Genomic DNA, 23862 nt, shown 5'->3' on the forward strand with positions numbered 1-23862 from the left:
TAGATTGTGACAACAACTATAGATCTGATCCTTCGCGTCGGCACCTACATTGCATTTCCAGAAACTGTCACAGCGACGTCACTGTGTGGTGAAATCCTTTCCCCTGCCTCAGGCCTGAGTCACACAGTTTCGCTACACATTTACCGGCCTGAACTACTTGTGTACTACACCAGCACTCTCTCTCCTAATCAGCGTACAAAGTTATAAATTACCATCTGTGCACCAGCAGAATGTAGAGAAGAACGCATAGCATTCAACGAATTTGTTTTGAAAAGCAAACGCGTTTTGTCCTCCAATCATTGTTGAGAGTAACTATAATATCAAAACTGATCCTACACACATGCAACGATCTTCGTACTCTTTTTTTTTTTTTTTTTTTTTTTTTTTTTTTCAACGTCTCTCATTCCATGCGACTAGCACTTTGCTGTAGCTTGTTGAGCCAATCAGTCAAATGCGAAACTTTATGGTGAGACGTCCAAGTGTATCTCTAGCGTGTTTGTTACATACATGAATGCACGATGTCAGTTCTTTCGGATATTTAAGTTGAAGGGAGATGGAAAGGTAAGTGATAGACCTAATGATATCAGCTGCATGGAGACATGGTGAGGAATGAGCAGCGACGAGTGAAAATATGTGCCAGCCTGGGAGTCAAATAAGGGATCTCATGCTTACTAAGCAACTACGTTAACCACTGTGCCACCCAAACACAATGTTTATCGCCAACGGATGGAGTACCACAGCACGCTCCCCAGCTGACTCACATTCCCACCTTGCGCCACCTATCCGCATTCCCCTTTCATATCCTCCGTGTTCCCTATTTTGCATCTTCACTGGACATCGAACGTAAGTAGGTATCCTCACTGAATGCCGTGGATTTATTGTTCATGGAGGCGAATCAGTTATATGAATGCGTGGTGTGTGTCCGAATCAATTACATGAAAGCTTTGTCTCTCTTCCATATAAATAAAAATAAAGGCAGCGTCAAATTTGTAACCACAGTTTTAATCTCATTAACCTGCTGACAGTGGTGAGACAAGCTGCTTCCAGTTGACCTTCGGAAGCAACCTACATTACCACGTATAGCAGATCCTTGAGAGGGCCATGGTCAGCGTGAGGAGCACGGTCGTATTTGGTCGGCGAGACACGCTGTTTGCCCTCAATAAATCAGTTGTTCTTACAATCCAGTGCATGTGCGTGTCTGTGCGCGAGTAAATAGTTGGGTTCGTATTCGTTGCACAACCCACACCCGTGGACACCAGCGCCACCTGCGGAACAGAACAAAGTGTCGGTAATTCCCTCACTGCATTTGTAATGGGGCGGACACATCACAGACATCAGTATCACTGAATTTTCAAGCAGCTGAATCTCTATGTTAAAAGAAAGACGACAGACTCTTGTGAAAGACTTCATAAGCTACAAAGTTTTTTGTTGGAACTTTCCAAACATTGTCAATAATAAATGAAACGCGAAAAGGGGATACTTCGGTAAACGTAAAAGTCTTTCTATAAGAACAGGAGAATACTTCTCGTAAAACAAAAGGTCATTATAGTTGTGTTATTAGTAACATACTCTACTGGCCATTAAAATTGCTACACCACCAAGATGACGTGGTACAGACGCGAAATTTAACCGACAGGAAGAAGATGCTGTGATATGCAAATGATTAGCTTTTCCGAGCATTCCCAAAGGTTGGCGCCGGTGGCGACACCCACAATGTGCTGACATGAGGAAAGTTTCCAACCAATTTCTCATACACAAACAGTAGTTGACCGGCGTTGTCTGGTGAAACGTTGTTGTGATGCCTCGTGTAAGGAGGAGAAATGCGTACCATCACGTTTCAGACTTTGATAAAGGTCAGATTGTAGCCTATCGCGATTGCGGTTTATCATATCGCGACATTGCTGCTCGTGTTGGTCGAGATCCAATGACTGTTAGCAGAATATCGAATCGGTGGGTTCAGGAGGGTAGAACGCCGTGCTGGATCCCAACGGCCTCGTATCACTAGCAGTCGAGATGACAGGCATCTTATCCGCATGGCTGTAACGGATCGTGCAGCCACGTCTCGATCCCTGAGTCAACAGATGAGGACGTCTGCAAGACAACAACCATCTGCACGAACAGTTCGACGGCGTCTGCAGCAACATGGACTATCAACTCGGAGACCATGGCTGCGGTTACCCGTGACGCTGCATCACAGACAGGAGCGCCTGCGATGGTGTACTCAACGACGAACCTGGGTGTACGAATGACAAACCGTCATTTTTTTTGGGATGAATCCAGGTTCTGTTTACAGCATTGTGATTGTCGCATCCGTGTTTAGCGACATCGCGGTGAACGCACATTGGAGGCGTGTATTCGTCATCGCCATACTGGCGCATCACCCGGCGTGATGGTATGGGGTGCTATTCGTTACACGGCTCGGTCATCTCTTGTTCACATTGACGCACTTTGAACAGTGGACGTTACATTTCAGATGTGTTAAGACCCGTGGCTCTACCCTTCATTCGAACCCTGCGAAACCCTACATTTCAGCAGGCTAATGCACGACCGCATGTTGCAGATCCTGTACGGGCCTTTCTGGCTACAGAAAATGTTCGACTGCTGCCCTGGCCAGCACATTCTCCAGATCTCTCACCAACTGTAAACGTCTGGTCAATGGTGGCCGAGCAACTGGCTCGTCACAATACGCCAGTCACTACTCTTGATGAACTGTGGTATCGTGTTGAAGCTGCATGGGCAGCTGTACCTGTACGCGCCATCCAAGCTCTGTTTGACTCAATGCCCAGGCGTATCAAGGCCGCTATTACGGCCGGAGGTGGTTGTTCTGGGTACTGATTTCTCAGGATCTATGAACCCAAATTGCGTGAAAATGTGATCACATGTCAGTTCTAGTATAATATATCTGTCCAATGAATACCCGTTTATCATCTGCATTTCTTCATGGTGTAGCAATTTTAATGGCCAGTATTGTATGTACATTGTGGCAGCCAGTCAAGAAATATTTTACGAAATTTGTTTAAAAAATTTATTTCAAAGGCGCTATCAAATCTTTACAAGTTTACTCCTAAGGCAACTTACGTTGTGCCTACGTGACTCAAGTTGCCTGTCTTACAAAACCAAGGCAGTTCTGTCCAGTTAACGCTGCTGCCGAGAGATGCCCTGAGATCTCTGCTGAATCTGCTAGCGAATTGACGCCATTGGTTTTAGCAAGTAGCATGCGTGGGATACCGGTCACGTGTGTGGATGTTGGAGTGTTCTGCGGTGCGGAACACAGTCGCCTCTCTCTCTTGTGATCCAGATCTCGAGCAGAACAGACGTCTTGTCGGAAGGCAGACCCTCTGGCTCTGCTTTTCACGACCGGCCACCAACATAAGTTAACATGAATCGCTTCCACTTCCGTTGCCCATTTCAATTAATTGTTCGACCTCCTATATTGGCCTAAACCTGGTAACTTCCGACCCTAGGCGCACCCTTTGTATGCCATACACTGAAATATATTCTGTTTATTGTACCTAGTTTCCTGTTCTGTCATTTAACGACAACCCTGGATGCCCACTCTCAAGTCCAGACAGCTCGACGTCCTGCACACTGTCATCACGGGGCACATGTAACAACCTTCTTCCCCCTTCCCTGACCATATACAGTACACATAATTAAACTTTAAATTTCTAATATTTTCCATTGCCCACAAATTTACTCAGTTATTTTTGGTTTGAATAAGTTGTCATAATTCTCAGGATTTTCCTCGTTGGTGGTATTTGCTCTTGACAAAACGTAGGAAAGCATCTTCGCACATGTACGTATACACTGACCAGCCAGAATATTATGATCACCAACCTATTATCGATATAAATCATGGAGTGTTCATTAAAATGGCTCATGATTGCTGTATTTAACTTGGGTGGCGATATTTTGATTGCTTGAGCAGCGTCTGTTCTCGACTTATTACTACCTACAGCTACACCTAACACCACTGCCGTAACACTCCATTATTAGATTGGTGCAGAGATTCAATCTTGCAACTCTCGTGATTTATCTCGGAAGCCAGCTGCACCCTGTTTTTCCTCGGCATCGAAGTTTTTACTTCAGTGCAGATTTCTATAAGTGAAACGGCTATAAAACAAAACACTGCTTCTCTACTTAAATAAAGTGTGGATTGGTTCCAATTACCTCTGTATATTGTCACAAACTTTCATAAATGATTACACGTTACATGGAAGTTACTATTCCCAGAACCAACTAATAATTGCTGTCTCAAAAACACCTCGTTAACATTCTGTGAATAATATAAAACAGCAATCGCTTGTATGCATAATGTCGTCTTTGTTGGTGCCGGAGATCTTCCATGGTTCCAGAGCACCATGATTCCTCCTTGCTGCACGGAGATTACGAATGCTTTCCAGCAGATAGACTCTACACTTCTTGAGTAATACATACTGTGTAGCCCATTGTTTACAGACTATTTGCGATTAGCACCTCTTTACTCTGAGCTCTATATTTGACCTACGTGATACGGGCCCTTCTATGAATGGCATGGATCACTACGACTGGTCCAGGCGATAGCAGCTTCAACTGGCGAGGAATGACTACTTGTTAGACACACGCACGGTGCATGTAGTACAAGTGAGGGAGCTGTCCGTGAGTAGAATGGGGAAGGCGCGTGATATATCTAAGTTCGACCGATGGCAGATTGTGATAGCCTGGAGTCTCGGCACGAGCATTTCGGAAACTGCATGAACTGTCGGGTGTTCAAGGAGTGCTGTCGTAAGTGCCCTCAACACATGGCTAAACCAGGTTAAAATAACGTCCAAACATCGTGCGGATGGGTGGCACCTTCATTACAAACGTCCTGCGTCGTAGGCTGGGCATACTGGTAAAACAAGACAGGAGGCGAACTATGGCGGAACTAACATCAGCATCTGAGCACAGTACAAGTATGCCTCAGCACACAGTCCACCAAAACGCTCCTGACGATGGGTCTGCGCAGCCGACGATACATGCATGTGCCAATTTTAACAACATGATGTTGGCAACTGACATTGAAATGAGCATGCGACAATTGGCATTGGACGTTGGCGCAGTACCAGAGCATTACAAGGTCTGATGCACCCCGATACCTTCTTCGTCATGTCTAGGGGAGAGCGTGAATCTGTCGTCTTCCAGGGGAGCAATTTCTTGACACCTGTACTGTGGGTCGGAAGTAAGCTGGGGGCAGCTATATTATGCTCTGGGGTACGTAAGTATCTATGGGACCAGTCGAGCTCGTGCAACACACCATGATGGCCAAGGGGTATCGTACACTGGTTGCAGGCACGCACACGGCTTCATGACAATCATGTTTTTCAGTGGCAATAGAATTTTTCAGCAAGATAGTGCGCCATGTCACAAGGCCAGGATTGTGAAGCAATGGTTCGAGGAACACAGTGGCGAGTTCCAGTTGATGTGCTGGTCCCCCAACTGGCCAAATTTGAACCCGACCAGACACATCTGTGGTGTGACTGAACGTTGCGTCAGAGCTCATCGCCCCCCCCCCCCCCCCCTCCAGCGACCTACGAAAGCATCATTGTTTCCATGTAATGAGGCCTCGCCGCTGTTATCCGTGCCAAAGGTGGACATACCGGCTATAAGGATATTGATCACAATGTTCTGGGTGATCACTGTACGATGGTACTTGTTTCTTTAGAGTACAGATCGTACCAAAAATAAAAATATTTTGGAAGACCTACCCACCTAAGGGCTTAAACTGCCAGATTTCTTTGGTTTTATACTCGATGCAACTCTTTCGGAGACAGTAGTTCTCGAATGTAGAATTCTGCAGCTACGCGGGGAAAAATACAGGAGCGATGGGCTATTTACCACTTAAACAGAAATCTGGCTGCAGTTATAAGAGTATGGGGTATATTTCAGAGAGAGGAAATAAAAATTCTGAGCTTTGCTGATGATACTGTAGCTCAGAAAGAGACAGCAAAGGACTGGGAAGAGCAGCCGAACGAAATGGACAGTATCTTGAAAGGGGGATATAAAATCAACGTCAACTAGAACAAAACGAGGTTAATGAAATGTAATCGTATTAAATATGGCCATATTGAGGGAATCTGATTAGGAAACGAGACGCTAAAGGTAGTAGATGAGTTGTCCTATTTTGGCAGTAAAATTACTGATGCTGGGCAAAGTAAAGGGAATATACACTGAGGCGACGAAAGTCATCGAACAACAATATGCTCATAAACAGATAGCGGTAGTATCGCGTACACAGGGTATAAAATGGCAGTGCATTGGCGGGGCTGTCACTTGCGCTCAGGGGATTCGTGTGAAACGTTTTCCGACGTGATTTTGGCCGCACAATGGGAATCAACAGTCATTGAAGGCGGAATGGTAGATGGAGCTAGACGCATGAGACATTCTATTCCGGAAATCATTAGGGAATTCAGTATTCCGAGATCCACAGCGTCAAGAATGTGCCGAGAATACCAAATTTCAGGCATTTTCTCTGACCACGGACAACAAGTGTCCGACTGCCTTCACGTAACTACCAAGTGCAGCAGTGTTTGCGTAGAGTTTTCATTACCAACAGACAAGCAACAGCGTGTGAAATAACAGCAGAAATAAATGTGGGATGAATGATGATCATTTGTGTTAGGATAGTACTGAGAAATTTGGCGTTAATAGGCAATGGCACTGGTTGGGAAGGGAGTGAGACAGGGTTGTAGCCTCTCCCCAATGTTATTCAATCTGAATATTGAGCAAGCAGTAAAGGAAACAAAAGAAAAATTCGGAGTAGGAATTAAAATCCATGGAGAAGAAATAAAAACTTTGAGGTTCGCCGATGACATTGTAAGTCTGTCAGAGACAGCAAAGAACTTGGAAGAGCAGTTGAACAGAATGGACGGGGTCTTTAAAGGAGGGTATAAGATGAACATCAACAAAAGCAAAACGAGGATAATGGAATGTAGTCGAATTGAGTCGGGCGATGCTGAGGGAATTAGATTAGGAAATGACACGCTTAAAGTAGTAAATGAGTTTTGCTATTTGGGGAGCAAAATAACTGATGATGTTCGAAGTAGAGAAGATATAGAATGTAGACTGGCAATGGCAAGGAAAGCGTTTCTGAAGAAGAGAAGTTTGTTAACATCGAGTATAGATTTAAGTGTCAGGGTGTCGTTTCTAAAAGTAATTGTATGGGGTGTAGCCATGTGTGGAAGTGAAACGTGGACGATGAATAGTTTGGACAAGAAGAGAATAGAAGCTTTCGAAATGTGGTGCTACAGAAGAATGCTGAAGATCAGATGGGTAGATCACATAACTAATGAGGAGGTACTGAATAGAATTGGAGAGAAGAGAAATTTGTGGAACAACTTGACTATAAGAAGGGATCGGTTTGGTGGGGCATATTCTGAGGCATCAAGGGATCACCAATTTAGTATTTGAGGGCAGCGCGGAGGGTAAAAATTGTAGAGGAAGACCAGGAGATGAATACACTAAACAGATTCAGAAGGATGTATGTTACAGTAGGTACTGGGAGATGAAGAAACTTGCACAGGATAGAGTAGCATGGAGAGCCGCATCAAACCAATCTCTGGAGTGAAGACCACAGCAACAACAAGGCAATGGCAGCAGACGTCCAACGCGAGTGCCTTTGCTAACACCATGGCATTGGCTGCAGTATCTCTATCGGGCTCGCGACCATATTGGTTCGACCCTACACTACTAGACAACCGTGACCTGGCCAGACGAGCTCCGACTTCAGTTGGTAAGAGCTGATGGTAGGGTTCGAGTGCGGCGCACGAAGCCATGGACCCAGGTTGTCAACAAGGCACTTTCAAAGTTGGTGGTGGCTCGATAATGGTGTATGCTGTGGTTACTTGGAAGAGACTGGATCCTCTGCTCACACTGAACCGGTCATTGACTGGATATAGCTGTGCTCGAATATTTGGAGATGGCAGCCCAAACAACACTGGAATTTTTGCGGATGACTATGCACTATGTCACCGAGCCACAAGTGTTCGAGACTGGTTTGAAGAACAGTCTGGACAATTCTAGCGAACAATTTGGCCACCGAGATCGGCCGGTATGAATCCCATCGAACATTTATGGGACAAAATAGAGAGGTCAGCTCGTGCATAAAAACGGGCACCGGCAACACTTCCACAATTGTGGACCGTAGCATGCCTCAGTACTTCTGCAGGGGGCTTCCAAGGACTTACAGAGTCCATGCCCCGTCGAGTTGCTGCAATACGCGGGAAAAAGGAGGTCCAACAAGATATTACGAGGTATCCCATGACTTCTGTCACCCCGGTGTTAAACATACAACGGCAATGGGTACAAATGCATTTCCGAACAGACATTTTTAACATCGTTTTAGGAAGACTTTTATGAAGGTATTTCCCTAGCCTGGAAGGGAAGTGAAATGTGGACTCTGAAATGTTCAGGCAACAAGAGAATAGAAGCTTTTAAAATGTGGTGTCACAAGGGAATGTTGAAGTTTGGATGGGTATATCGTGTAAATAAAAGGAGGTGCCGAATACAAATGGACATAAAAGAAATTTCTGGCAAAACCTGACTGAAGGAAGGGCTTAGTTGACATGAGATGTTGTGAGACATCAATGGATCACTAGGTTAGTATTGTAGAGACGTGCTGTAGAACCAGATGAATGCTGTAAGCAGCTTCAAAATGATGTAGGTTGCATCATCAGAGATGAAGATGCTTCCACGGGATAGAGTAGCATGAGGAGCTACATCAGACCAGTGTTAGGATTGAAGACTACAACAGCAATATTGTTGGCGCAGGAAATACCCATTACTATAGTTATGAGGAACTGGAGAAGATGTTTTGGTATATACTTTTAGATAATTTACAATTTCTTAATTTAAATACGATACATTTCCATGGTATAGAGAGCCTATAACACTTGCTTGGAGAGCGCCGGATATTACTTATGTTTTACTAGATGACTTTCCGTCTGTTACTTCGAACTGTAACCTTTCTGGCAGGAAATCACGAATCCAGTCGCACAACTGAGGCGATATCCCATAGGCACGCAATTTGGGCAGAAGACGTTTGTGAGGAACGGAACCGAAAGCCTTCTAGAAATCTAAAAATATGGAATCAATTTGACATCCTCTCTCGATAGCACTCATTACTTCATGAGTACAAAGAGCTAGTTGTGTTTCGCAAGAATGATATTTTCTGAATCCGTGCTATGTGTCAATAATTAGTTTTCTTCTGGGTACTTCACAATATTCGAACACATACGTTCCACAACCCTACATATAATCGACGTTAGTGATATGGGCCTGTAATTCTAGGGATTACTCCTACTTCTCTTTTTGGGTATTGGTGTGACTTGAGAAATTTTCCAATCTTTAGTTAGGGATCTTTCTGCGAGCTAGCGCTTGTATATAATTGCTAAATATGGACCTATTGTATCAGCATACTCTGAGGGAAACCTGACTGGTATACAGTCTGGATAGGAAGCCTTGCCTTTATTAAGTGATTTAAGCTGCTTTGCGACACCGAGGATATCTACTTCTATGTTTCTCATCTTTGCAGTTGTTCTTGATTGGAATTAAGGAATATTTACTTCGTCCTCTTTGGTGAAGGAGTTTCGGAAAACCGTGTTTAATAACTCTACTCTAGTGCCATAGTCATCAGTGACTTCTCCGTTGTTATCGCGCAGTGAAGGTATTGATTGCGTCTTGGCCACTGGTGTGCTTAATGTATGACCAGGATCTCTGGGTTATCTGCCAGATTTCGAGACAGAGTTTCGTTATGGAAATTATTAAAAGCATCTCATATTTAAGTACGCGCTATATTTCGAACTTCTGCAAACCTTTGAGGATCTTGAGGATTATGCGTTCTTTTAAATTTGGCACGCTTTTCTCGCTGCTTCTGCAACAGCGATCTGATCCGTTTTGTGTACCATGGGGGACCAGTACCGTCACATATTAATAATGCTGCAACTCCTCCATTTTCCAAGTTAGATCTACGAGAAAATGATTCGAATCTAGAGGAGCAGAACGTCTATGACTACAGACTTTTCCGCATCTTCTAGGCATACAAAAAGCTCATCCGTCGTATTTTTCGAGCCCCCAATATTCTGATGAAACAAATTAATTTTACCCTTGTAAAAACCGTTACATTTATATTATGGTTCTGTGCTTTTACACTTTCTTTCAACACTGTCTGTAACTTGACTCTAACTTAAAAAATGTATCTCTCTGACAAAATCACAGGGATTTTTGTCTTGTGTGCCTGTGGCCTCTCTCACACTTTCTGCGAGACGCTCATCTAATCCTTCCTTCCCCTCCCAATCTCCCGACTGCAGCACCAAGAAAATTGATTAAATGGCTCTGAGCGCTATGGGACTTAACATCTGAGGTCATCAGTCCCCTAGAACGTAGAACTACGTAAACCTAACTAACCTAAAGACATCACACACATACATGCCCGAGGCAGGATTCGAACCTCAGACAGTAGCGGTCGCGCGGTTCCAGACTGAAGCGTCTAAAACCGCTCGGCCATAACGGCCGGCTTGCAGCAACAGGTACTGAACAAATATGAAACACTATTTCGCACAAAAGCAAACCACTCAGCACTTTGTTTCACGGCCAACAGCGGTGTTGACCAAGGGCTGGTTATGGCACAGTAAACCCTCCACACGTGTGTGCTGTTATTGCTCCTATTTCCTCCAGGCTACCTTTGACACTACGTCTCCTGTTCCTCCTACTGTGAGCACCTGATCCTCTCCATCAAAATTTCTGCATGAGACGCCTGTTTTTCTGTCGTCTGGCTAAGCCTGGCACCACGTCTTAAGAGGCTTATGAGCTTAGGTTCTTTCCCTGTAGATTAGGCTTGCAACCCCTTCACCCCTGTGACTGCTGGCTAATAGATAGGATGAATATGTTTTTTCTACTTGGCTACCGACTTGGCCTTAAGACTGTTGCTACGAATTTGCTGCTCTCTACTTCGCTCGAAAATGGTTGTGGCTCTTCTTCTACTTCAGATATCAGGTCACACTGACGGGTAACGCAATTTGAAATGCGATTTCTGAGGCTTTCTCCTTTTACCTATTACCTGTGACCTTCTACCAGCTCCTGTTGTCGCCTTCGCGCTCCAACCTACCTAACTGAAAATATGCCATTTTTAATTCTGCCTGAAGTACATAAATCTTCCTATCTTGCTCCATAATTTTCTTGTCTAAACTACACAATTTACAACTCTATGCCAGGCCCTTATCCGATATTTTACTGGCTTCCTCGCTATAATTACCCCAGTGAAAACAACAATCCACAGTCCACACGTCTTTCTTCCATACTATCAAACGTACGGTAACGCCAACCTTTACCGCACATGACACTACTTTTACACTATACTAAAAAGCCCTACCATATGTAAAGTGTAATAAAGTAATAATTAGTGAAACCATAACTTCGGGAGATTTGTGCAGGCGGATGTAAGTGAAAACCAGAACATAAACAATACACAAATGTTTGCTGAACGTAAGAATGGAAACTAAAAACCACGATATTTTCTGACAAGAGTCTTCAACAAGTAAAATCAGGAAGTTATGTGAAGCAGTTTAAGGCCTCCAGATAAGCTCACCATGAACCCGTCGCAGACGAGCGGCCCACCGGCGTCCCCCGAGCAGGCGTCCTTGCCCTCAATAGACAGAGTGCATATGTGCTCCTTCTCCACCAGGAAGTCTTTCGCCCATGGGTACTTCTTGACGCAGTCTTTGAAGGAGAGCAGTGGCATCGTTACTTTCTGAAGCAGAGGCAGCGTGTAAAGGAGGTCCTCTATCATGCACAGGCCTGTCACCCTATGGAAAACACCACCACATATCTGTACAATGTGTCTCATCAGTCAATTAAACTAAATCTACACTCCAAACGTCACACTACAGTGTGCTGCGTTGGATGCTGATGTTCCCAGTGTAATTTCTCCCTTTTCCTGTTTCATTACCGATAATCTTTCGTCATGTGCATGGAAGGAAGTAATAAGTTGCCCCTACGCCTGTCGAAAGTTCCGCTCACTGAATTTTAATTTTTAACCTCTCAGATATGAACGTTACCTCTCTTGAGTGCCGTTGCACATACCAGTAATGCCCTTACTATATAGAATAGAGGTACGCACTATCCTCCTTTAGATATATTCTACCTCCTGTCTTAATGAGAGAATGACCACAGAATGATGACAATTAATCAAGAATTGTTCACACAAGACACTTCGAAGCCACTAGTTTCGTAGAAGAAATACATGTCCTTAGGATACTTTTTGCTTTGGATATACGTCTGTGATCTCCTTTTCTGACAAATAGTCTTACGTGTTCGTACTACTTTTGGCATTCTGGACATATATTAGTAGTATTTCATAACTGTTTATGTTTCCAGTAGACGATCACTAATCACTTGATCGTTCATAGTGAGGCAACTAACAAGGGAACACTACCGAACGAGGTTGCGCATTGGTTAGCACACTGGGCTCGCATTCGGGAGGACGATGGATGAAACCCGTGTCCGGCCATCCTGATTGAGGTTTTCCGTGATTTACCTAAATTGCTTCGGGCAAATGACAGGTTTCTTTGAAAGAGCACGGCCGCCTTCCTTCCCTAATCCTAAGGGACCGATGACCTCGCTGTTTGGTCCCATCCCCCGAATCAACCAACCAACCAAGGGAATTATCTAATCTGATTCGTCGAAACTTCCCTTGAAATTTTTCACACAGGTAGAGTACACCGAAAGAATGCATTGCTAAGGCTCACTGCAAGTGTTTTTTTTTTTTTAATGTTAATGTTTTTAGTCATTTTTGTCACATGAAGAGCCGCTGATAACAGCGATTTGTACAGCTCATCTACATCTACATCTACATTTATACTCCGCAAGCCACCCAAAGGTGTGTGGCGGAGGGCATTTTACGTGCCACTGTCATTACCTAGCTTTCCTGTTCCAGTCGCGTATGGTTCGCGGGAAGAACGACTCTCTGAAAGCCTCCGTGCGCGCTCTAATCTCTCTAATTTTACAATCGTGATCTCCTCGGGAGGTATAAGTAGGGGGAAGCAATATATTCGATACCTCATCCAGAAACGCACCCTCTCGAAACCTGGCGAGCAATCTACACCGCAATGCAGAGCGCCTCTCTTGCAGAGTCTGCCACTTGAGTTTATTAAACATCTCCGTAACGCTATCACGGTTACCAAATAACCCTGTGACGAAACGCGCCGCTCTTCTTTGGATCTTCTCTATCTCCTCCGTCAAACCGATCTGGTACGGATCCCACACTGATGAGCAATAATCAAGTATAGGTCGAACGAGAGTTTTGTAAGCCACCTCCTTTGTTGATGGACTACATTTTCTAAGCACTCTCCCAATGAATCTCAACCTGGTACCCGCCTTACCAACAATTAGTTTTATATGATCATTCCACTTCAAATCGTTCCGCACGCATACTCCCAGATATTTTACAGAAGTGACTGCTACCAGTGTTTGTTCCGCTATCATATAATCATACAATAAAGGATCCTTCTTTCTATGTATTCGCAATACATTACATTTGTCTATGTTAAGGGACAGTTGCCACTCCCTGCACCAAGTGCCTATCCGCTGCAGATCTTCCTGCATTTCGCTACAATTTTCTAATGCTGCAACTTCTCTGTATACTACAGCATCATCCGCGAAAAGCCGCATGGAACTTCCGACACTATCTACTAGGTCATTTATATATATATCGTGAAAAGCAATGGTCCCATAACACTCCCCTGGGGCACGCCAGAGGTTACTTTAACGTCTGTAGACGTCTCACCATTGAGAACAACATGCTGTGTTCTGTTTGCTAAAAACTCTTCAATCCAGCCACGCAGCTGGTCTGATATTCCGTAGGCTCTTAATTTGTTTATCAGGCGACAGTGCGGAACTGTATCGAACGCCTTCCGGAAGTCAAGAAAAATAGCATCTACCTGGGAGCCTGTATCTAATATTTTCTGGGTCTCATGAACAAATAAAGCGAGTTGGGTCTCACACGATCGCTGTTTCCGGAATCCATGTTGATTCCTACATAGTAGATTCTGGGTTTCCAGAAACGACATGATACTCGAGCAAAAAACATGTTCTAAAATTCTAAAACAGATCGACGTCAGAGATATAGGTCTATAGTTTTGCGCAACTGCTCGACGACCCTTCTTGAAGACTGGGACTACCTGTGCTCTTTTCCAATCATTTGGAACCCTCCGTTCCTCTAGAGACTTGCGGTACACGGCTGTTAGAAGGGGGGCAAGTTCTTTCGCGTACTCTGTGTAGAATCGAATTGGTATTCCGTCAGGTCCAGTGGACTTTCCTCTATTGAGTGATTCCAGTTGCTTTTCTATTCCTTGGACACTTATTTCGATGTCAGCCATTTTTTCGTTTGTGCGAGGATTTAGAGAAGGAACTGCAGTGCGGTCTTCCTCTGTGAAACAGCTTTGGAAAAAGGTGTTTAGTATTTCAGCTTTACGCGTGTCATCCTCTGTTTCAATGCCATCATCATCCCGGAGTGTCTGGATATGCTGTTTCGAGCCACTTACTGATTTAACGTAAGACCAGAATTTCCTAGGATTTTCTGTCAAGTCGGTACATAGAATTTTACTTTCGAATTCACTGAACGCTTCACGCATAGCCCTCCTTACGCTAACTTTGACATCGTTTAGCTTCTGTTTGTCGGAGAGGTTTTGGCTGCGTTTAATCTTGGAGTGAAGCTCTCTTTGCTTTCGCAGTAGTCTCCTAACTTTGTTGTTGTACCACGGTGGGTTTTTCCCGTCCCTCACAGTTTTACTCGGCACGTACCTGTCTAAAACGCATTTTACGATTGCCTTGAACTTTTTCCATAAACACTCAACATTGTCAGTGTCGGAACAGAAATTTTCGTTTTGATCTGTTAGGTAGTCTGAAATCTGCCTTCTATTACTCTTGCTAAACAGATAAACCTTCCTCCCTTTTTTTATATTCCTATTAACTTCCATATTCAGGAATGCTGCAACGGCCTTATGATCACTGATTCCCTGTTCTGCACTTAAAGAGTCGAAAAGTTCGGGTCTGTTTGTTATCAGTAAGTCCAAGATGTTATCTCCACGAGTCGGTTCTCTGTTTAATTGCTCGAGGTAATTTTCGGATAGTGCACTCAGTATAATGTCACTCGATGCTCTGTCCCTACCACCCGTCCTAAACATCTGAGTGTCCCAGTCTATATCTGGTAAATTGAAATCTCCACCTAAGACTATAACATTCTGAGAAAATTTATGTGAAATGTATTCCAAATTTTCTCTCAGTTGTTCTGCCACTAATGCTGCTGAGTCGGGAGGTCGGTAAAAGGAGCCAATTATTAACCTAGCTCGGTTGTTGAGTGTAACCTCCACCCATAATAATTCACAGGAACTATCCACTTCTACTTCACTACAGGATAAACTACTACTAACAGCGACGAACACTCCACCACCGGTTGCATGCAATCTATCCTTTCTAAACACCGTCTGTACCTTTGTAAAAATTTCGGCAGAATTTATCTCTGGCTTAAGCCAGCTTTCTGCCTAGCACGCGATTCGGCGAAGAAGCTGATGAAACCATGACACGAGGACGTTGCGCCGCGCAGCGCTATGTTCAAAGTGGACACACGCAAATTTTAATCATTTAAACCCTAACAAAAATGTCTAAAATCATTAATTTTTTTAATAACTTGCAACTTATATCGAGCACTGAACTGTTGCATATGTGATTCTTACACAAATGACTGGCAGAGGAAAGAAAATCAAGGCAGTGTGTGACGACTTACAACAATGGATACTTTAATTCGTTGAATTTAAATACTGAGTAACAATTCCTATAGCACATTTCTTTTGATGTTTATTCAGTAATGTCTAACGATGATATACTTTCTTGTCTATTCCCTCTGGTCGTCACAACAATGAGGAGTGTCTACTAGATGATGAAAACAAACATTTTTTTTACACCAGCCACACCTGATAAAAGAGAAATTATGGCATTTGGGCACTGCACAGTAATTACTAATTTTATTCAGAGAGAAGTGGAGTGGAGTAAGAAATGGTACTGGCCTTTGTTCTGCACATTATGCTGCGTACTTCTGTCGTTTCGTAAAATGTGCAAATGGTTCAAATGGCTCTGAGCACTATGGGACTTAACATCTAAGGTCATCCGTCCCCTAGAACTTAGAACTACTTAAACGTAACTAACCTAAGGACAACAAACACATCCATGCCCGAGGCAGGATTCGAATCTGCAACCGTAGCGGTCGCGCGGTTCCAGACTGAACCGCCTAGAACCGCTCGGCCGATCCGGCCGGCTCATAAAATGTGGTCATGCAAACTGACAGTGCAGAAATGACTAAGTTTAACAATACTACTTCGATGATATATCTGAAATGACAAATTGTTAATGGAAATTACAATACCTGACAGATTTCTGAAGAATGCCGTAGATTGTTCAATTTTTTTATTTTCTATTTATTTATTTATTTTGTCGAGAGGCTGAATCACTCTTTGTTCCAGTGTAAGGCATCTGGATTTTATGGACCTTACATGAGCTTGATCCATAACGACAGTACAATACAGTATCAGATCCTCAGAAAATAATAATTATATTATATCAATAAAAGGCAATTCCAGTAATCTCATTTACCGAAAACTAACAAAACAACATCTACCAATATATGGACAGGGTCATGAATAAACAAATTAAAGTGAAATGCATTTTGGAGATGAACTGAGCAGGTGGTTAACGGCATTGGAAAACCCCACTTCACAAGAGAATGGCGAGATTTAGCACAGAAAGGAATAAGGCTAGAACAATACATTATTCCTTTTAATGTAAATACGGCTGGGATCAAGGGTAAGTGGCTGGACGGATTTGACAAGACTAGGCACCTACCCAGCAAGAAAAATACACATTCACCTCTAATGAGATGGCGATTGGCTGAAGCCATACTGGGCGACGCAGATGCGACACATTGGGGAGATATCCATTATATAAAAGCATTTTGAGAACTAAAATTTCTAGATTTCTCTCTCATCTCATGGTAGACCACATAAGTGTGTGGAAAATAGCAAAAGCGTTGAGAGGTTTGATATATGCAAAGTGTGGACAATACACTTGACGTATCATGGCGACACATAGCAAAGAGGTAGGTAATTATTCCTGTGGGAATTTTTATGGTCAACGAAATTGTGAATGTCGCTCCAACCCTTAGCGAGTGTGCAATGGCCATTATTTGAACTACGGAAAAATTAACATTCTACGGAATGCAGGAAAGTTGACACTGAGTGAATTCAGTCACAGCCAGATTAGGCAATTAGTGTTTCAGATCCAGCATGGAGACAACGTCATAGCAGATGCGACCTAGTAAAGTACCATCGCCCATTAGGCCACAGTAAATGTTGAGTCGAGATTTTGTTCACTCCAACTTATGTATGCTTTGACAATTGAATATGAAAAGTGAGGATACTAACCTACCCTCACACTTAGTACATGAGAGTTCTTTCATTGGTTTCAAAAGTAAATTTATTCTTCGACAACTCAATGCATTGATCAGATACGATATCGTAGATGTAAATGAGCTAATGGAGATATTAATAATTCTTTCCTGTGATAAAAAAGTTATCATTTGTAGAGATAACGATTTTAATAATCATCAATTCAGCATGTCCAAGAGTTAAATATTTTGTTATTGAGTGTCAAAAGTAACTGAACATGATTGTTGTGTATCACTTGACCCCTGAAGGCACAGTTGATAAATTTTATGTAGGATAAAAAAGGTAATAGCTGTTTTGTCTTTCTAGAATAGACCCCAAACTTTCACTTTCATTAATTCATGCATTCTAGTCACGTGACAGCAGTATTTATAATGAACTTTGTTACGATTCACACCTGATATTAGCTGCCGTACATGGTTTGGGTCATATTTATTTAGAATGTCTGCTTGACACCCTGGGCTTGAGAAGACAGTTCAGATGTTTTGTCCATTCGAGCACTAAGTGGTAAGCTAAGTTTGCACACATTAGTACACTCACTGTGAAGATACAAAGTGCAGACAATCTTACAAAATGGTGACCCTTCCAGGATTGTAAATCACAGCATTCTGATAGATAGATGGTTTGTTTCTGATAGGTACAAAATACATAATCCTCCCAAACAATAAGCTGACGCAAATTGGAGAAAAAAATTTAAATGTGAATTTGACTCAACTGTGTAGTGAGTTTTGATAGAATTGTATGTGTTCATGTATTTCTTATTGGCTGGCACAACACACCGTTGAATTGGGTTGTGTTGGGTTCTGACTCAACTCCATTAACCAAAAGGCGAAATAAAAGACGAGGAAATGGGTTCAAATATTGAATATAGGACTGTGGATGATATTTAGGAGCAGAATCAAATCTTATGATCAGTTAACACGTAGTCAGGTTCGGAAAATTCGCGACAACAACGCTTAGTGGAACGCTCAAAAATGACAGAAAATAATCGATTATGACAAAGAGAAGTCATGGAAGATCTTGACAGGATCGAGTTGGACATACAAAAGATAGATCAGCGTGAACAACACGAAATATAACACGTAGAAATACCGAATGAGACCGAAAAAGCAACACATGATGTTCAATATGGTCCAAAGAATGGACATGAGAAGGGCATTGCTAATGAATCAGACGATGAGTCTGTAGATAGTGATTTACAGCATACTGAACCAAAAGTAATCGTATTAAATCAGTCAGTCTTATAATTGTATGAACGAACGAGAGTTAGTGCTCCTACACTATGTTCGGAAGTGAAGGAAACGGTTCACGAAAGACGAGATAGGGAACGGTAGCATCAGATGGCAACTGGTGAAATTAGTGTAGATGAAAACGCCAACATATATACAACGTTGCAGAGTTTAATACAACAATCTCAGGAATCATAAAGGCGTTTAGATGGGCGCATAACAGAAGGGCGAAAATAATTAGATGGGCGCATAACACAAGGGCGAAAAGAATTAAATGGGTGCAAAATACAAGGGCAAACAGAATTAGAAAGGCGCATAACAAAAGGGCAAAATGAATTATCACTGGGGCTGAAAGAAATTAACAAGGAAAAACAAAAAACACGTGATAATATTTAAGGCCAATTAGGTCAAATACGAACTGAAGCTAAGGAAGCGCAAATCACGCTTCAAGCGCTCGTTACAGAGCACAAACAATTGATAACAGACATTGACACTGTCCAAACAGGCATGATTACGTTGCGTGAAGTTACGCAACGAAGTGCCAAAAAGGTTAAATAACAGGTCGAAACATTTGCTATTGAAGCGACGACGAAAGCGAAACATGTTATTGCTGAGACGACGTCTCACAGTAGAACAACAAAAGCAGCAGTAAAGAAATTCGATGCTCGTATTTTAAAAATACAAGAGAAAAACGAACACCAATTTCAACGTCTGAGTTCGGAAGTTTTGCGTTCGATCAAAAGTCGAGGTGATGTAGAAAGCGTCAGTGAGGAGTCGCAGACGACAGCAGAATCCACTTTAGTGTCGGTGGATACTACTGTGAAGACTGCAAAATAAACAGTTGCCGATAATGCGACAGAAATGGTATCAGAAATTACGTGTGACGTAAGACGGAAAGGCACATGTGGATGCCAGTCCGAAATCGCAAACCGCGAACGGGAAATCGGTCCAAAACAGTTTGGACTGCGACCACTTGTCCAAGAAACATGAACAGGTCAATCTGGAATACAAGAGCTTGGTTTGCAGCAAGGTTCAGTACGTAAAGCACAAAGCATGACATACGCTGATCAAACCATAGAGACGCGTTATGCAACGCCACAACCGGAAGGACGAATTCCGACGGGTTACAGTACGGCGTCTAACGAGCCAGAATTGCTTACACGTCAAGATACAGAGCGGGTAGCGGGCGTTATGCAGGCACATTGCGCAATGAGACCTGAAAGTGATTCTACAGCACAAATGTCACGGAATGAACCAAGTTACACACGGTTGCGTAGATTTGACGCAAAGAAGGACAGAGTTCAAGTCTTCAAAAGCCAGCAGATACATCATAGAGAGAAGCGAGAGGTTTTGATGATAACCACTTTCTTACAGTGCTGAAATACCAGCACAATAAGGAAGATGCAAATATTCTGAACCCCCGCGCATTCATTGACCAATTTAAAGTAGGAATACTGACACGTTGGCCATTGAAACGTAAGCTAGATTTTATTTGCGCACATACGGAGGGAAGTGTTGCTGAAACTATGCAAAAGATAGCAGATGCTTGCGGTTCATATGATTCGTTTAGAGCTGCCTTTACAGCAAGATATTGGTCTCCTGAGGATCAGATGGGAATAAAATATAGATTATTACAAAATGTCTCATTCGAAAATTCGCGTGAGAAAACAGCGGTCAAATTCTTTGAGAATATGGCTAAAAGAAACCAATACTTAGATAACCCACATAGGGACGGAGAACTGATTCACATATGCAAAACGAAACTGCCAATGAAGTGTCAACAAATCTTGTTAGGACGTGGGGGCGATAATGTAGAAACTTTCGAAGGTGCTTTGAGAGAAGTAGACTTCATGTACCCAAACGACGCTCAAAGACGACGCGATTCAGGACAGAATAATTTTGAACCAACACGTAATAGTAAGGAGAATAATAATAATTATAGAGATGGTAGGCCGGTAATGGGATTGAATTCTGGACGAAATGGGAATAATTACGGAAATGGGAATAATGGAAACACTAGACCACAGCGTAATGGATACGGTTTTAATAGTGGTTGGAGCAGGCGGAATGTTGATGAAAATAGGAATGGAAACTGGAGAATTAGGGATAACCGACAGACTGATTTTAATCGGTGACCTCCAGGTCCATGGAGAGAAAGCAGCCCCTGGAAATACTTGCGGTAATTACCGGAGAAATGAACCACAGATGGAGGTTGAATTACGACCACCAAATCCTGGGAAGCGTGAGGATTGACTGACGTTAGGTATTGCAGGAGTTCAAGTAGATAATACACTTTCTGCAGAAAGGAATGACAAGGCGACCGCAGTAACAAATAGGTTAAGGTGTGACGTACAAAAGTTGGAATTGGGAAGAGGAACGACAAAACGATCACCAAAGGTGTCCGCACAGATACTACAAATAGGGAGGAAGTCACAACTGAAGTGCTGGGACGATATAGAGTGGATTGACACTGAAGATGAGGATGAACTCCAAGCAGTACCTAGTAATGAACCATTTGATTATGACGAGTCATTAATGTACATAGTGCTGATGTTTGATTCTGCACAGACGAAAAATGATTTTCAGCAGGATAATACATATCCTACTGTAAGCTGTAACGCTACGATTGATCAAGACGGTAGGATTAACCGACAAAATATGGCTAATAGGAGTCATAGAAAAAAGAAGGAAGTACGGATAAGTACACCTGATCAAAAGGTCGATACGATCTACTAAAATCCTTCCACAAAACTTTGAAATAAACGCAGAAAGAGTCTGAGGCGTTGTGGATAGCGGGTATCGAACAAAATCGGGAAGAACAAGGCGATAGTCGAGAGGAAAATTACAAGGAAAATATCACGTCGGGATCGGTAAACGAACCAGATTATAAAGGTTGTGAATAGTCTGATAAATCAGATTCAAAAACATACCATTTTGGCACATACGAGGACACAGTACGGCAGTATTACCGAGATTATGTAATTATCACACAATACAGAGAAAATAGCGTCTTAATAAATGACGACACAGCTGCAAATTTAAATCTGCAATTCTCAGTGACAGACAAAAACTATGATAACGAGTTGAGTCAGGGTGCAAGTACAGACACAATTAATGTAGAATCTGACGAATCCTCAGAATCTAAGTGTGAAGTACTGTCACACTTAAAGAATACTTACCAGGCTCTAAAATCCAAATTAAACACGATTACATAGATGTGTGACGAGGAGACGAACTTAAAGGAAGTAGTAAGCTGTGAAAATGAGGATTTAAAATCTAGATTGGTTACTGTAGAAGCTGATCTAGAAGCAGCGAGACTATAGTAGAACATTTTAAGAAGGGGGAGTATTTCTCCCCAAACTCTCGATGAAGACCATCAACTATGAATGTCCATAAACATCCGGTTGTGACAGAACAAACACACATACATTAGTTAAATTACGAAGTAATTGAGGACATATTAATGGAGGGAGCCGAAGACGAGAGTACTTCAGAGATAAGTCTGATACTTCGTGTAACATCAAGGGTATTGTTGTTACCGCAACAGTAGATAGTGGGAGTGAGTTAACAGCGATATCAGAGACGTTATTCAATCGTTGCAATAGTAACAATGACTTATTCAAACAGAATAAAGATCCAGAGGTGTTAAAGGTCGAACATAAGCGGAAAGTCAAGAACTCGGTTGACATTCGTCAGCATTATTTGCTGAAGAATGACGTGCTGTTCTACAAACACATTGGATAGGAATTCTTGCAGGGGTCATATGGTACTTAGCCATGAAAATTAAAATATAAATAGATCACAGATGATACAGTAAAAGAATGTAGAGATGTTTCAGGTAGCAGCAGATCTCAAGAGGCAGACCGGACGAGCTACAAACATGTAAATATTCAGATATAGGTACAATAATACTAATCATTTAAATCATTAAAGTAGGTCAGAAAAAAAGAAAACTAACGCCATGATGTGATAATTAACTAACCTACGTATCATCAAGCCATGCTCATTGAAGAAGTAAAGGAACCGTTATAAAATAAAGTAACTTAGCGTGTAGATGATAGTTTTCCTGTAAAGTACTGAAAAAAACTATTTAAATATTCATTGTATTATTCATGTAAATATTCAATGTAAAACTCATTGTAATTTAGATACAGAAACTTGTAAGTAGTAACATTAAACAAAAAGTCATGTAACCCGGTGAAACAAAGAAAATACGCAGCGCCACGTCACGCCATTCGTCTGGGGAAGGAAGACAAGCTGACAACAGAAGCGGAAGGTCGACAGGAGGCTACAGTCTGAGTGTGAGAGTTTACATGATTACACAATACGGCATTCATGACAAACTGGAGACCAAAGAAAGGAACTTACTGACTCACGCTTCACATTGGTGCGGAGACCGAGCCAGGTGTATTTTGCAGAATATTGTTCCACACCTCACCCCAAAAGCGAGAGGATGGGGAAAGCCCAGCAACAAGGAGGGACAAAGGACGTACACCTGCAAGGAAAGCGAAGCGACCCCATTAGCGATGCACAATAGCAGTGACTAAAACAGCAAACAGTAGGTAACAGTTCCATAGTACCACCACCTGGAAAAATTAACTAGGAATATTTCTCTCAATACCAAATGGAGAAGCTGATAACTGAAAACAGATATATCACTTCCGAAATTATCTATTCAAACTTAACCATATCTCATAACAACATTTCTGGTAATCCTTCCGAATAACTTTCACTGAATAACATACCCTATCCCTCTGCCTCAAAAGCTGCAAGTACCAAGAAAGAAGACATGAAGACACAGCAAGAAACTAAGAGAAGAAAGGGTCCTAAGATGAGGGTAGAAGACAGCAAGATTTCTTTATAAATCCTATGCCTTAAACCAGTATGAGATTTGGCAGAATCAACAGAAAGCAATATTTAACAAAAGTATGGCAGTTATTCCATACTAACTCTCAAATCAACCAAAGGCGGTCAAACCATCAAACAGAGTATACATAATTGGGACATCAAACTGCAGCAATCGTAGAGGGGCTACACTCATCAACCTCAATGGCAACTACATCAATAAAGGACTATGCCACCTGTTGTCGCATATTGCATTGGGCAAGTAGTTTGTCGTCAAAACA

General features: G+C 42.4%; 1 protein-coding gene across 1 annotated transcript in view; it reads right to left on the reverse strand.

Moving 5' to 3' along the window:
- Nucleotides 1-1070: 1070 nt before the first annotated feature.
- Nucleotides 1071-23862, reverse strand: part of LOC124593811 (trypsin-2-like) — a 115536-nt gene continuing 92744 nt past the window's right edge. The window contains exons 3-4 of the mRNA XM_047132159.1: nt 11603-11819; nt 1071-1265 (exon numbers count right to left, since the gene is read on the reverse strand). Of these exons, the coding sequence (XP_046988115.1) occupies nt 1071-1265; nt 11603-11819 (412 nt within the window). The remainder of the gene's footprint in view (nt 1266-11602; nt 11820-23862) is intronic.

This window comes from Schistocerca americana, chromosome 2, assembly GCF_021461395.2.
Source record: "Schistocerca americana isolate TAMUIC-IGC-003095 chromosome 2, iqSchAmer2.1, whole genome shotgun sequence".
NCBI lineage: Eukaryota > Metazoa > Arthropoda > Insecta > Orthoptera > Acrididae > Schistocerca > Schistocerca americana.